The sequence below is a fragment of the Nematolebias whitei genome, chromosome 1 (genome assembly GCF_014905685.2).
Source record: "Nematolebias whitei isolate Nwh7 chromosome 1, NemWhi1, whole genome shotgun sequence".
NCBI lineage: Eukaryota > Metazoa > Chordata > Actinopteri > Cyprinodontiformes > Rivulidae > Nematolebias > Nematolebias whitei.
The window spans coordinates 48,607,026-48,622,765 of NC_056498.1; the positions used below are offsets into that span (position 1 = coordinate 48,607,026).

A 15,740-nucleotide genomic window follows, 5' to 3' on the forward strand; every position below is an offset into this window, starting at 1 on the left:
GGACAGTGGGTCGGACACGTCCAGAGGAGGGACAGTGGGTCGGACACGTCCAGAGGAGGGACAGTGGGTCGGACACGTCCAGAGGAGGGACAGTGGGTCGGACACATCCAGAGGAGGGACAGTGGGTCGGACACGTCCAGAGGAGGGACAGTGGGTCGGACACGTCCAGAGGAGGGACAGTGGGTTGGACACGTCCAGAGGAGGGACAGTGGGTACATTGGTAGAAGGATGTTAGAAATGCAGCAGCCAGGGAAAAGACAGAGGAGATGGCCGCAGTTAGAGAGGACATGGAGGTAGTTGGAGACAGAGGACACAGGGGACAGAGATGGAGGAGGAGGACTCTCTGTGGAGACCCTGAAAAGAGAAAAGCCAAAATATGGAAAAAGTAGTTCTGAGCTGTAACGTCTTTAAAAAGTTGTTTGTTTAAATCTTTGTCCTGCTGGTGATCGTTCTTTATAAAGAATTAATCGTTTGGATCGTGACATCAACCGTTTCCAACCTCAGGAAGATCTGAGTTCAGAGCCGTGTCGACCGTTTCAACGTACAAAAATAAATCCGTTGGAGCGAACCAGAAGTTTTCCTGCGATTTCAAACTATTCTTTGTTTCAGTCGGTCCGTGCACCGAGTTGTACGAAGACGTCGGGAACGTTCAGGGAGCAGACCGCTCCTTTGAACGGGCTGAGGTGAAACGATGCCGACACAAAGTAAACTATTAAACTTTATGAAGGGGCTGTTTGAAGCCGGAATCCTCTGGAAACAAACAAAACGGAGAGAAATCTTTCTGTTCACTCACCATCTGGGTTCCTCACCGCAGCAGAACTAATCTGTTTTCTGTTTGTCTTCAGGGAACAACACATGCTGCCTCACCGACAGCTACATTTCCTTTAGATTATCCACCGCTCACATGCAAAACGCTGCTTTCTGCCGCGACGCCCTGTAATAGTGTTGTTAATGTGAAGTTTTTCAGGCTTCTTACAGTCAAAACTCATTTAACCACATTTTATTAAAGTGTCATTTGTGTTGGTTTATTCTAAGCAGCTGTGAACCCTCAGGGCCTTCGATTCCTTTAGAGAAGTCCTAAGTATTCAGCTCATATGCAGTTTTAATTTAGTGTTTATTTTATGTCAAGTAAATATTTTCTATCCAGTTCTTCTCTTATTTTCTTTAAACTACTTTAAAGTTGAGTAGGATTTAAAGAAATTGTTATCCAATCAGATCATTTTAAATTTTTGTCTTCAGGCAGAAACATGTGTGGAGTTTACAAAAAAAAAAAAGTTAAATCACGTCATGTGGACAGTTTATTTTTGGGGAAAACGTTTCGTCTTTCATCTGAAAGACTTCCGAAAACATCAAACTAGTGATTCAATACATGCATAAATATATAAATACCAATACACGCATATATAACTGTACACGCAGACATCGCTGCGTGTACCTACACATACTTCAATACCTGCAGATACAAGTTTACTTTCATGTCACCTACAGATCAAAGCTTAATATGCAAACGCACAGATTAACAAATTAACAGTTGGAATGACATAATTTTGTCTCGTTCGTTTTCATGCACATTAATTTTGTAATCCTTATATTTTCTCTTGACTTGTGCAATATTTTACTTAGGTTACGTGCACGTGCTTTTAAGAGTGCTGCTTGAAATTACATTTTCCTCTCCGTCACTGGTCAGGACTTCACTGTCAGGAGAGAAGGCCCAGCTCAGTCAAGCCCCTCAGGATGAATTATATGTTGATGTAGAGTAGGCGGGACCGGAACGCCTGACCCTTAGCCTTCAGGAAGGCCGTGCAAGGCTTTGTTTGTTTGTTTTATTTATTTTGAACGCATGAAGGTGTTATTAGTCTAAAAGTTTGGTGTAAAAGGCATGGGGAAACATGCATTCCTTTACAGGAAGTTGGGCCTTTATTTGGTTACGGTTTCTGTTTAAACAGTGAAACAAAACGATTTAGGCTTTATTTCTTAATTTTTGTGTTTTTGCTGCCTCCGTTTGTCCAGGATGATGCAGGACCTGGAGAACCCTCAGGTCACCATATGTAACAAGGGAGACCAGCACTACCGCAGCTCGCCCAGTAACCAGTCGTCCTCCAGTGATCCAGGACCGTGTGGCAGCAGCAGCTGGTCCCAGCAGCCTGGATATGATGGGTACTCCACCTAAAACCAGCTTCTTTCCCCAAAAGTTTTTCCCTCCCCAGAATAATTGCGGCCACAATCAGCCCCCTGCACCTTTTCTCAGACCTCGCAGTTTTGCAAAATGACGTCTATTTTTTTGTCGTGAAATGACCAAATCATCGGTGCACTTCTGTTGTTGCACGTTTTGCACAGGAAGTAATCCGACATAATAAAGCTATTCCTGCTACGATTCGCCGGCTCCAGGAATATGAAAGTTGATGAGTTTTATGTCTTCCAACCTTTCAGTTTGTGCTTTAATCATTTTAAAGTTTTGGTTTCAACTTCCCTTTTTTTTTTTTTTTTTTTGTGCTCGGAAGAGCATGTCGCCTGTCTCAAATGTAACTCTCAGAATAAAACATGGGATTTACAACGTCTACGACTTTCTGAGACGATCCAGTTCAAACAGGCCGCCACACCCAAAGAAATGCTACAATTCAGACAATGTTCTCGATATTCAGCTAATATGTGGTGAAATAGAAGCTGAGGTTGATTCTCAACACACACTGAGCGCTACAGACTTGGCGACTGGTTTGCTTAAAACTTGGGCACTGTTAGGACCAACGTTGTTTGTCTGTTAGCAAAATATTTCATAAACCACTGGACAGAGTTTAATGAAATGCTCGGGAAGTAATTACTGGATGTTCGTCTACAACTAAGACGATTGTTGATCCAGTTTAAGATGGCCATCACTGCAAATCAATATCAGCAAACACAAAAATGGATAACTTTCAGATTTATCCATGTTGAGCCCAAGTTTGATGTGGTAGTAGCTGAGAGTCATCCTTTGTTCATACTCGGAGTGCTTAAAGATCTTGTGAAATCTTTCCACCTTGAGTGAAATTTGTGCAAAACGTCATTTACGAGGTACAACTCTGTCCTGGGTAATTATCCACGAGACACTCTGAGTAGAACCGCTGCTCCTCCACATCGAGAGGAGCCAGTTGAGGTGGTTCGGGCATCTGGTAAGGACGCTTCCTGGGTGCCTCATCAGGGAGGTGCTCTTGGCATGTCCAACTGGGAGGAGACCCAAGCGAAGACCCAGGACTTGCTAGAGAGACTGTCTCTCACCTGGTCTGGGAACACCTTGGAGTCCTCCCCGAAGAGCTACAGGTGGCTATGGAAAGAGATGTCTGGACCTCGCTGCTCAAACTTCTGCCGCCAAGACTCAACTTAGGAACAAGCGGTGGATGGATCGATGGGTGGATGGATGGGTGAATGGGTGGATGGATGGGTGGGTGGTTTGGTCATCCAGTCAGTTGTCTGGTCAGTCTTCCAGGCAGACAGTCGGTCCTCCGTCCTGTCGGTCTGATCAGTCGGTCGTCTGGTTGCTCTTCCGATCAGTCTCTTGGTCGTCCCTCCTGTCGGTCAGTCATCTGGTCAGTCGTCTGGTTGGTTGGTGGTCCAGTTAGACGGCTGCAGTCCATTTTCATTCCTTCAAGTTGTGCCGTGCTCAGCTGATTTGACCATAAAGGTTGTTTGCTTTACGTCTGTGATAGATCGATTAGTTTAGTTAGTTTAGTTAAGTACCGGTACATAAAATCTGACTTCATAGACAGAAAATCATTAAGAGCTCTTTTTGTCACCAGGTGTCCATCCCCGATCCTTCATGAGCAGCCGGGGGACATCCAGGGAGGGGACGGAGACATCCGCAGGGAGAGAGAGCCCACTCTGGAAAGAACAAGATCTGCAGGTGAATCTTTTCATTCTTCGTTTAAAATCAACTAAAATGTAATATAGATTATTTTAAACATTTTTATATCACAAAGTTTAGCTTGATCAAGAATAGTGTACTACAGATTTTAATATTTGTAATTTTTTTTATTTCACCTTCTTTACAAAAGAAAACATCCCCATAAAATATACGTGTACAGAAAGATTTCTTCAATACCTCCAAAACATCATTCTCTGAAATCTACTGCCACAAAATGGCTCTATTTTGTTTTTTTGTAGCTACTTTTTAGTTTTCAGCTACAGTTCTGATCATTTTAGCATTTAGCTAAGATTTATGTGCTATTAAATTTTAGCACCTGATTTGCTCATTTGAGTTTTTAGCTACTGTTTTGTTGTGGGTATCTTTTAGCAACCATTTTACTAACTTAACCCACATTTTTTCTAATTTTTTGTTAACTATGGTTTAGCTCATTTTAAATTTTTAGCTACAGTTTGGCTTTTTTTAATTTTTTTTACATTTAGCAACTATTTACCAAATGTTAGCTATTGGACTCTTCTTTGCTATAGGTTTTAGTTATAATTTTGATCATTTTAGCTACAGCTACAGCTTTTCTATGTTTAACGTTTAGCAACTGTTTGACCACCGTACTTTCCGAACTATTGAGCGCACACGAATATAAGCTGCTCCTACTAAATAAAAAAAATGTCATTTTGTACATGTATAGGCCGCGGGTGTCCATGTTGTAACATGAGACGTTTACACAGAAAGATTTTTTTAAACTTTGAATTGAATATGTACCGGTAACGGACTTACAACCTGTCCAGGGTGTACCCCGCCCCTCGCACAGTGATAGCAGGGCATGGGCACCGGCGACGCCCGTGACCCAAAATGGAAGAAGCGGGTAAAAATAATGGATGGATGTACCGGTAACGTACACAAATATGTACAGTAAATGGTTTTATTTTTCTGAACAGTGCCAGTAGCATGGCTGGTTTAAAAAAAATAAAAAATAGAAGCCTACCAGGGTTAGGGTTAGTGCTGTCCTTCTCCACTGTCAGGATCCGCCAGCAGACTTGAGTAAAAGTTGCTCTGCACATGCAGGAGAATCCCCCTCTCACATGCTCCGCACTAGGAATGTGCGATATGACGTAAAATTCATATCACGATATGTATTGTGAAGGGTGGCGTTGACGATATATATCACGATATGTTTTTGGTATAAAACTTGCAATAGGAGTGGAAAAAAAAAAAAAGCATAGTGTCCTTTTGCCATCTAATTTTTTTGAAAACTGCTAAACCACAAAATAATCTCAATTAAGAAAATTCCACCACTAGGTCCAGAGAGTTTTTAAAAAACAAATCAAGTATTAGGATTCTTCTTGTAGTGCAAAACAGTGTAAAAGATATCAAATGTATTTTTAGCCATATGTTTTAAACAAAACTCTTAACAGTTTCCAGTCTTCTCACTTAAGAAATGAACAGCAAGTGAACACTGAAACACTTCACCCTCCAACCCTCAAGTAGGCGTCTCCTTCCGCTTTAAGGAGGTCTGACACAAAATGGCGACCAGTTTCCTCTGTGGCTTTGACCAGAGGGTCTCGCAGTAAAATCACACAACACAGCGTTTTTATCACAGATCAGAGAGCAGGTTTCTCTAAAGCTGACCAATGCTTACTTTAACTTTCGACGGGGAAAAAAAAAAAAAAACTTTCGACGGAACACAGCGTTTTGCGTCCGAATACGACAACACTACGACAAGCCGGCCGTAGTTAGCCTGTAGCTTCGCTACTTAGCTCTCGAAGAAATTACTTTACCACCGCCTACGCACAGTTTTCAACTAAAAAAAAGTAACAATTAAATCTGAAAACTCTGATTTTACATCAGACACAGCGTTACTGTGGTTAGCCGGTAGAAGACAGATCTCTATCGTAGGCTAAATGTCTTTTGTTTGTACCGTGCACCGTATATATCGTGCATTCCTACTCTACACATGCAGGGGAATCCCCCTTCTTGGGGAGAAGGGGGATTCCCGCCCCTCCCCATTTCATTGTTCCACTGTGACCTGTTTGGTAATTTTATTGGTCAGATTTGTTTTAACCTTTATTTAAGTAGTCGTATTGAGTCATGAGGACCCACCCCCCAAGAGAGACATGTATCTTATGTGAGCATCCGGATATAACAAGGCTAAAGGTTTTGGCGGCAAGAAGCTCATTGGCACGTCAAAAAAAAAAATCCATAAACTAGCCTGTGAAAAAAGTAGCAGCTTATAGGCTGGAAATTGTTAATTTTAGCTTTAAGCTACTGTTTTGCTCATTTTCGTTCTGCTGTGCTTGTTTTATTCGTGACTCATTTCCAGTTGTTTGAACAAACATCTGCAGTCATTCGCGTTTTGTTTGTTTTTTACCGAAAATGCCGTTTTCTCCAGTTCCCCCGTCTTTTTGCTCTCTCCTAACGTTCGGCTGGTTCTCCTGTTTCTTTGCAGAGGCGAAGTGGCACATCCCGTCCACCAAGATCCTGAACCCTGTGAAACAGAGAGACGGAGGGAAAGACTCGCCCAACAAGCTGTCCCGGGTAAAGTCTGGTCTCGTGGCTCCAGCTGAGAACGTGACATTAAAGTTTTAAGAAATGATCGTCTTTTTTTAAACGAGGCTCAATAATTAAACGTTTGCTGGGTTACTGGGTTTTATCTGCTCCCAGCTCTGGACCAGTCTCTGGGTGTTCTGTTGGACTTATTTTACTAAAATTAATGATGTGTTAAATTTATGGTGCGAGTGCTCATTAAGCATTTGTACCACTGAGTTCAGTTTTTCTTGTATAAATACGGCTTTTTCATGATGTTCCTGCTGGAACTTTTGGTGTTTGTGCAGTTTTTACTTTTTGAAATGTTTATCTTTGTCGGCCATGTTTATCTCATTAAAACGAACGGAGCTCTCTTCACGTCCTTCAAACCTTTTGTGCAGTTTACAACCTTTTACTGACCATTTCAGCTTCTTTCTGCAAAATTCAGCTTTTGTCTTCTTTTTCAGCTACTTTTTTTTTATGTATTCTGCTAACTTTAGCCTTTTTTGTTGCTAATTTTGGCCTTTCGTGCTTCTTTTTAACATTTTCAACTTTTTATGCTCTTATCTTTTGGCTAATTTTAGCTTTTTTGAGCTTTTACCGCTGCTTCTTTGATAATTTTAGCTTTTTTCTGTTCAGGTTTTTTTTTTTTTTTTTTCTAATTTCAGATTTTTTAATAATCTGTTTAGCCTCTCGCTGCCTATTTCAGCCTATTCGGCTCACTTCTTTTACATTTCTGCTGTTTTTCTGCTGCTTTCCGGCTTTATTTTCCTGCTTTCAGCAAATGTCGGCTGTTCAAATTCAGCTCACGTTTAGATTACATTAAAGGTTAAAGGACGCGTTTTAGTCGACGTGTTCAACATGTGGCTGGAGGGCCAAATACGGCCATGGGACCATGTCCATCTGGCCCTCAGTATCTTTGAAAAGAAAACAACTTTTTAAAAAGTTGCTGAAAACCTGCAATTTATTATTGAAAGTAAAATATGTTTATATTAAGTATCTAGAGGAAATCTATCAAAGACTTTTAGATTAAGATGAGCTAAAGCGTGTTTTTGAAGTCATGTTTCCAGAGCTAAACTGAACCTTAATGACATCAAAAAACAAATGTATAACACTGTTCATTTATTTATTTATTTGCATAAATAATCAAATATGTTATCACAATATTCTTAAAGAGCATTGGGGAGACATATTTTATCCATCCTGCTAACTGGAAATGTCTTATAGATCATCAGTCTTAAAAACTATTTTCCATCTTTTTATGCAGCTCTTTATTATTGTCAATGTTTATGAAGCATTCACTCTATCGTGATCCATTTTTCTTGTCCCACAGTTTTCAAGTTATATCAACAAATCATAATTTAAAACGTTCAGCTCTTTCGTTCTATCGTTTGGTTTTGGTGCAACTTTAGCTTTTTGAAATATTTAGCCTTTTCAGACATATTTTTCTTTTAGAAGATGAATCATTTTACCTCCTTCGAATCTTAAGATCTGTTTACAACCTTTTGCTGCTCCTTTCACATTTTGTTCTGCTTCAGCTTCTTTCAGCTTCCTTGTGCAAATTTAAACTTGTTTTCGGCTACTTTCAGCTGTTTTTTTCAGCTGTTTTGTGATCCTTTTTTCCTATTAATTTCAGCTTATGTTCCTTTCAACTTATTTCTGCAAGTTTCAGATTTTTCTACTATTTCAGCAACTATTTAGCTGTTTTATACTAATTTCATCTTTCTTTCATTTTTGCACTCATTTAAACTAGTTTCAGCCTAATTCATCCAAAATGTGCTCTCTTCACTTCCTTGTAATTTTAGCCACTTTTTAGCTACTTTGCAGCTGTTTTTTGCTGATTTCAGCTTTTTTCTGATAATTTTTATTTTTTGGTGCTAATGTCTGCTTCTTTCAACCTAATTGGACAAATGTGTTCTTTCTACTTTCTTGTGCTAATTTAAGCTTGTTCTACCTTTTCAGCTACTTTTTTAGATTTTTTTGAGCAAATTTCAGCTGTTCTCAGATAAATCAAAATTTTCTTGGTAATTTCTGCCACTTTCAACGTAAGTAACTTCTTTCTGCTAATTTCAGCTATTTTAATTTTTTTCTGCTATTCCGCTAGTATTTAGCTGTTTTATGCTAATTGTAGCTTTTCAGCTCATTTCAGCTCTTTCCTTCTTGTAGATTAATCTTCTTTCTGCCTTTTTGGCTTTTTAGATTTTTGTTTTTCAAAATTTTTTTAGCTAATTTCTTAATCTTTGTGGTCATTTCTGCTTATTTAAACCTAATTCAGGAAATATGCGTTATTTCTGCTTTTTTTGTGCTAATTTAGGCTTTTTTTTTTCCATTTCAGCATGTTTTTTTTTTTTAGCTAATTTCAGCTGTTTTTCATAAAGTTCTTCTGCAATAAGCGTTCACACTACATTTTTGCAGGAAATACAATTTCTCTGGTCCTCTGGGGAAAATAAAAAATTCCCATCCCTGGTTTACGCGAAGGTTACGGCATGTGGACAAACGTTAAACCGTTCTCTTGGCAGGCTGAACGTCTCTAATGCCAAGAGCTGGATTTTTATTTTGTAGCTGTTTTTTATGTGATTTGTTTTAAGTTGATTTAGTAACGTTGAGCACAGCACAAAGAAATAAGCGTGTCGGGTCAATCCTGTGTCATTTATCGCTTGTTTTCTCCTCAAACCCGCCTTTTTAAACTGATTCATCAGATAAATCCAGGATACAGGAAGTTCTGCTTCATTTTTCTGTCCTGCGATCAGCTTGCCCTGCGTCAGAAACATAAACGCGATGCAGTCCTCGTCTGGTGCAACAATCATGTTTAAACGACTGTAAGGAATATTTGCAGCTGCCGTTGGACCTCGCCTGACGTTCTTCTTCCTTCTTGTCCTCCTGAACCAGATGGGCGATAAAAACTCGAGCCACTCGAGTAGCAACACCCTCTCGAGCAACGCCTCCAGCAACAGCGACGATAAGCACTTTGGCTCCGGGGACCTGATGGACCCGGAGATGCTGGGCCTCACCTACATCAAGGGGGCATCCACAGACAGCGGCATAGACACGAATCCCTGCGTGCCCCCCGGGGCGCGGGTGTTGCTGCAGGGCAGGGCGGGGGAGCAGGGACACCCCTGGGTTTCGGAGCACCACGAGGACGGAATGACGGAGGACGATCACAGGAAGCTGTACCTGCAGCAAGGCTTCCCCTCGGCCATCTTGTCGAGTCACGTGACTGAAGGCAGCATCGGAGACCTGAGCGAGATCTCTTCTCACTCGAGGTACAGCACACATTAAACACATTGGCTTACTTATTTTTATTTATTTTTTTATGTTTGTAATGTTACAGTAAAATACCGTAATTTCCGGTCTATAAGCCGCTACTTTTTTCACAATGCTGCAGCTAATTTATGGATTTTTATTTTTATTTTTTGGGGGGGACGTGCTAACGAGCTTCCTGCCACCAAAAACGTTTAGTTTTGTCACACCCGGGCGCTCACACAGCTGCCCAATGCACGTCTCTCTTGGGGCGTGGGTCCTCGTGACTCAATGAGACGTCCTCATTGGTCCATTGTGGTTGACTGCTGGTCACATGGCCTCAGAGAGGAATTATGGGTAAAATTTAATTGTTAATCATTTCAGTTAGCTGTTTACCGTTGTTCTTTTAGTGATTAGTCTGTTCTTGTTAGCCTAGTTTACATGTTCGTTATGTGTTGGTTTGTGTTGGGACATTTGGTTGGGAGGTGGTGATCATGAAGACCTGGGGGTTCACTCCGTCTGTCTGTGTGTAAAAAAATAAAATAAATCAGCGAAGCGCCATCCGGTGGTTGAATCTTGATCTACAACAAGAGCTGCACATCTCTCTCAGTAGCTGCGCTGCCATTCATGTTACCACGTGAACACCAGAGGCTTATGTACAAAAATGTATTTATTTATTTTTATTTAGTGTGCACTGCAGCGAGCAAGAGTTTGCAAAATAACAAAACAACATTTGCATAGATTATTTTCTATTTGCAACACCTGAATCTAATGAGAGGTTTATTGTTTTGTGTTTGTTGGATTAAATACACAAAAAAACAAACACAATATGCACATGTAATGTAAAGAAAGCGCTCAGCTAGTAGGTAAATAAATGCCCCAGATTTTGCTCACGATTTTTTATTTTTTAAATTTAAGGACGCATTAACCGATATCAATCTTTATTGATCCATATTTTGTTTTTTTTAATCTAAATATTTTCTTTCGTCCAGTCTTTGACTTTACAGTGAGCGCCTTTAATGGCAGCCAACTTTAGAGTTTCTACTTTTTAGTTGGAGTAGAGTTTAAAAAAACACTTTTGATCGAGATGCAGCTGTTTTAACAAATAAAGGAGAAAATTATTCTGGGAGACCAGACCTCCAGGCCCAAGGAGGTACAGGTTTTATCTTCACATTCACCTGATCTCGGCTGAAATCAAAGTAATATTTGAGTTTTATGAGACTTTAGCTGCTTGTGGTTTATTTCCCAAATCTTCTTTGGGAAAATAAAAACAAGGAATGATGTTAATCCCTCCAGAATAGTTTGGGGACTGAACGAAATCAGGTCCACAGGTAATCTGCGCACTTTACCGAGGGACTTTCACTGGATTAAATGTTGTTTTTAAATGTTTTGGTGCTCTTTTATTCCCCTCATCTCTTTGGCTAAATGCTTTGTTCTGCTGTGGCTCCACTTGTTGGGTCACTGAACTCGTTTGCCTGCCAGTGGAAACTCACACCCTTTTGTCACGGTGCACGGCTCACGGCAAAATCCACTGCGCTGGAACACGAGTACACAAACACACGACCACTGCCAAATGATACCGTCTATTATCCATTCTGTCACACACACACACACATGCACGCACACATGCACGCAGCGGATGGAAGCCTGATTCCTGACCTTTTCACCTGCTCGGACTCACAGTTCGCTGACCCATCACCCGGTTCATCCAGCTGTGCAAAATGAAGGGAGGTTCTCCAAAGTCCCCTGTGGTCCGTCCATCGTCTTTAACTGCTTTTCCGTCCATCTTTTATCCCTTTTCCATCCATCCATCCATCCATCCATCATCTTTAACCGCTTTTCCATCCATCCATTTTCTTTTAACCCCTTTTCATCCATCCATCATCTTTTAGCCGCTTTTTATCCATCCATCGTCTTTTAACCACTTTTCATCTATCCATCGTCTTTTATCCTCTTTTTATCCATCCATCGTCTTTTAACCACTTTTCATCTATCCATCGTCTTTTCCACCCATCCATCCATCCATCATCTTTAACTGCTTTTCCATCCATCCATTTTCTTTTAACCCCTTTTCCATCCATCCATCCATCCATCGTCTTTTACCCACTTTCACATCCATCCATCATATTTTATCTCTTTTAGTCAGAGTCAGAGTCAGAGTTTCTTTATTGTCATTCGCACCTCATGTGGTACATGTGGTGGAGCGAAATTATGTACACAGGGTCCCAGTTACATCCAACAATAAAATGTATAAGAAAAACAGTAATAACATCTAAGATATGAACTAAGAAAAACATCAACTAAATATACACTAAGCACTCATAACATAAAACATTGAACATCAGCACAAACATGAACATGAGTCTGTGAGCAGATGTGCACGCATGAACACATCAACATTGAAACAGATCAGCAGCAACATGAAACAGATCAGCAGCAACATGATATGGTTTTTCACAGTGATTATTCTAGTTAGAGATTCATGAGTCTAACAGCCTCAGGGTAGAAGCTGTTCCTCAGTCTAGTGGTTCTACACTTAATGCTCCTTAACCTCCTTCCTGAGGGGAGGGGGGCAAAAAGTGTGTGTGCTGGGTGGGTGGGGTCCTTCATGATGCAGGTGGCCCTCTTCCTGCATCTGGAGGTGTAGATGTCTGTGATGGTGGGGAGACTGATTCCAACAGATTTCTGTGCAGCCTTCACCACTCTCTGCAAAGCTTTTCTTTCTGCAGCTGTGCAGCCTCCATGCCACACATTGATGCTGGAGCACAGGATGCTCTCCACTGCACACCTGTAGAAGGAGGTGAGGACTGAGCTTCCCAGACCAGCTCGCCTCAGCCGTCTGAGGAAGTAGAGTCTCTGATGAGCTTTCTTGATCAGGCTGGTGGTGTTGTTGCTCCAGCTGAGGTTGTCATTCATGTGTACACCCAAGTACTTGTAGCTGGAGACCACTTCCACCGCAGATCCTCTTATGTTCAGGGGGGTGTAGGTGTTTTTGTTCCTTCTGAAGTCCACAATCATCTCCTTTGTCTTCTTCACATTGATGTGAAGGTTATTCTCTCTGCACCAGCTCTCCAGGTGTTCCACCTCTTGCCTGTAGCTGGACTCATCATTGTTTGTGATGCATCCCACCACCGCTGTATCATCTGCAAACTTTACAATGTGACAGCCTGGATGGGTAGCTGCACAATCATATGTGAGCAGAGTAAACAGGAGGGGGCTCAACACACATCCCTGAGGAGAGCCAGTGCTGAGGGTTATGGTGGAGGAGGAGAGGTTGTGGATCCTCACTAACTGTGGTCTGTTTGTTAAAAAGTCTAGTACCCAGTTGCAGATGGAGGGGCTTAGTCCTAGTGTGGATAGTTTGTCCATCAGGGTTTGGGGGATCATGGTGTTGAAGGCGGATGTGAAGTCCACAAAGAGCATACGGACGTAAGAGTTTTTCTGCTCCAGGTGGTTGAGTGCAGTGTGGACCACAGAGGAGATTGCATCCTCTGTTGATCGGTTCTCACGGTATGCGTACTGATGAGGGTCCTCGTTGATGTTGATGGTTGTTTTGATGTGAGTCATGACCAGTTTTTCGAAGCATTTAGCGACTATCGGGGTGAGGGCCACTGGCCGATAGTCATTCAGACCAGTCACTGTAGAGCTTTTTGGGACTGGGATGATGGTGGCAGTCTTCAGGCAGGTGGGAACTGTCTCCAGGGTAAGTGAGGTGTTAAAGATGTCTGCCAGCACCTCACAGAGCTGATCAGCACATTCCTTCAACACTTTTCCGGGGATGTTGTCTGGGCCAGTTGCTTTGTGCGGATTAATCCTCCTGAAGGTACTCCTTACTTCTGCTGAGGTCACGCTGAGATGCTCTTGAGATGCTCTTTTACATCCATCTATTATCTTTTACCCACTTCTTCCTTTTCGGATCACAGGGATCACTGTTGTCCACATCCAGAAGTCACTGTATGAGAGGCAGGGGACACCCTGGACAGGTCTCCAGTCCATCAGAGGGACACATGGAGACAAACGAGACAACCAACCATTCACTTTCTCTCTCACCTAGGGACATTTTAGAGTTACCTGTCAGTCTAACATGCAAGTTTTTGGTGTGTGGGAGGAAACCGGAGTACCTGGAGAAAGCCCACGCGTGCACGGAGAGAACATGCAAACTCCACCCAGAAAGGCCCCCAGGCTGCGATTTGATCCAGAGACCTTCTGAGAGGCAGCAGCTCTACCAACCACCGTGCCGCCCTCCCCTGTGGCCCGTCTGTGTAAAGTGACTTTGTTCGGTCTGAGAACCTGTTAGTTTGTGTCGTATGGGGTTATGTTGCTGCTGTCTGTTCGAATCATTGGTCTGTCTGAGAGGTTTCAGCGCTGCCCACCTCAGGTCCCTCACTCTGATTACCACCATGCTTCCTTCCCACCTTTAATGTCCAGGTCTTTTTTTTTTTTTTTTACACTGAGAGTAACCTGAAGAAAGCTAAATCAGCAGGAGCACATTTTGCAGGTTGTGACCTAAAATGTCATGAATATAAGCGTCACATGCAATTCGCAGCACAATGGCTTAGTGGTTAGCACTGCTGCCTCGCACCAGGAAGGTCCTGGGTTCAATCCCCGTGTTGGACCGGGGGTCTTTCTGTGTGGAGTCTGCATGTTCTCGTGTTTGAGTGGATTTTCCTCCCACAGTCTAAAAACATGCATGTTAGCTGCCTTCAGGTCCGGGCCTCTCTTACAAAAGAGATGTGACCTCAGAGGGATTCACTCGGTTAAATAAAGTTTAATAAATAAATAAAATGTGAGTTTTTAGGAGTTTCCAGCTGACTCTGATGTTTAAAAGAAAGTTGAATTTAGATAAAAGTTTTGCAGCACAGTTTTTAACCCTTGATGATTTTATACGTCCAGTAAATCATTTCCTGTACTCTTGAATTTGACAGTTCTCCAGGTTTTCTCAGGTATTTCAAGGTTTTTCTTTTGAATTTTGCAATTTTTTTTACTAATTTTTCTCAAAACTATGACGGCGTATTGTGCACCGTATTAAAAAAAGAAATGTTGAGGAACAAAAGAAGTGTCAAGTCTAGAAAAGTTTCTGCATCTGTTAAAGTTGTGTCTTCAGGGGAAAAATCAGCAAAGACCAGAAATCATCCTTCAACTGATCATCTGAAGGATCAGAATCTGGATTGTTGCAAAATTTACACAACAAAGTTTATCTTGGTGATTCTGCAGGTTCACAAGAAAATAAACTAAATAACCACAAAAATCAGTCTTACACACATTTACCACCTGTTCATATACAATCAAAAGAAAATGGAAAATATATAAACAAATTAAAATGTACAAAAGCATAAAATATTTGAAGAAGAGATCATAATCCCAGTGAGTTTTTGTGACGTGATTTTAGTTAATAAAGCTTTGGGAATCAACATGTTGGTGCTAAAATACTGTTTTAGAGTATTTTTCTCAAATGAAGACAAAGAATTAAATAGTGTCTTTGTTCCAGACAAAGTGTGTTAAAACTTTTTGTTTGTTTTGACACAACAATGGCTTCATTCTTTGAGGTTAGGAACATATTTTATATGTCTGAATGATTCATAGGTTCAAGTTAAATGTCTTAATAAACCTAAATATTAAGCATTTATTCTATTTTTTTATGCATTGCACTAAAAATGAGTGAAACAGCAACCAAGATCCAAGAAGAGCTTTCTGGAACATTAAGGACATTTTAAAGATTACAAGAAAGTCTGGCTTCTTGAAAGCAACATATCCTTATTCCTCGTCCCCATGCTGCCTAACATGAATCATGGGCGCGACCTTCGACACGGATCAGAACCGGTGTTTATGTGCGAAGAGTACGAGATAATGCAGTTTCTCCGAGCATTGTGGAGTTAATGTAAACGTGTAGGAACACCACCTGTCAGGGCTCAAACAGGACAATATAATCATTCCGCTGAGAACGAGGGATGGAGGATGAGCGGAAGAAGTGGCTGCTGTGCAGATTACAGCTACTAGCATATTTAGCTGCATCCACTAGCGTATTTAGCTGCATCTACTAGCGTATTTAGCTGCATCTACTAGCGTATTTAGCTACATCTACTAG

The 15,740-nt window shown here is 41.3% G+C and overlaps 1 protein-coding gene across 1 annotated transcript in view; it reads left to right on the top strand.

Moving 5' to 3' along the window:
- Window positions 1–15,740, top strand: part of LOC119423797 (signal-induced proliferation-associated 1-like protein 2) — a 111,539-nt gene that overhangs the window by 69,131 nt on the left and 26,668 nt on the right. The window contains exons 10-13 of the mRNA XM_037691246.1: window positions 2,011–2,157; window positions 3,771–3,874; window positions 6,339–6,427; window positions 9,305–9,678. Coding sequence (XP_037547174.1) covers window positions 2,011–2,157; window positions 3,771–3,874; window positions 6,339–6,427; window positions 9,305–9,678 — 714 coding nt within the window. The remainder of the gene's footprint in view (window positions 1–2,010; window positions 2,158–3,770; window positions 3,875–6,338; window positions 6,428–9,304; window positions 9,679–15,740) is intronic.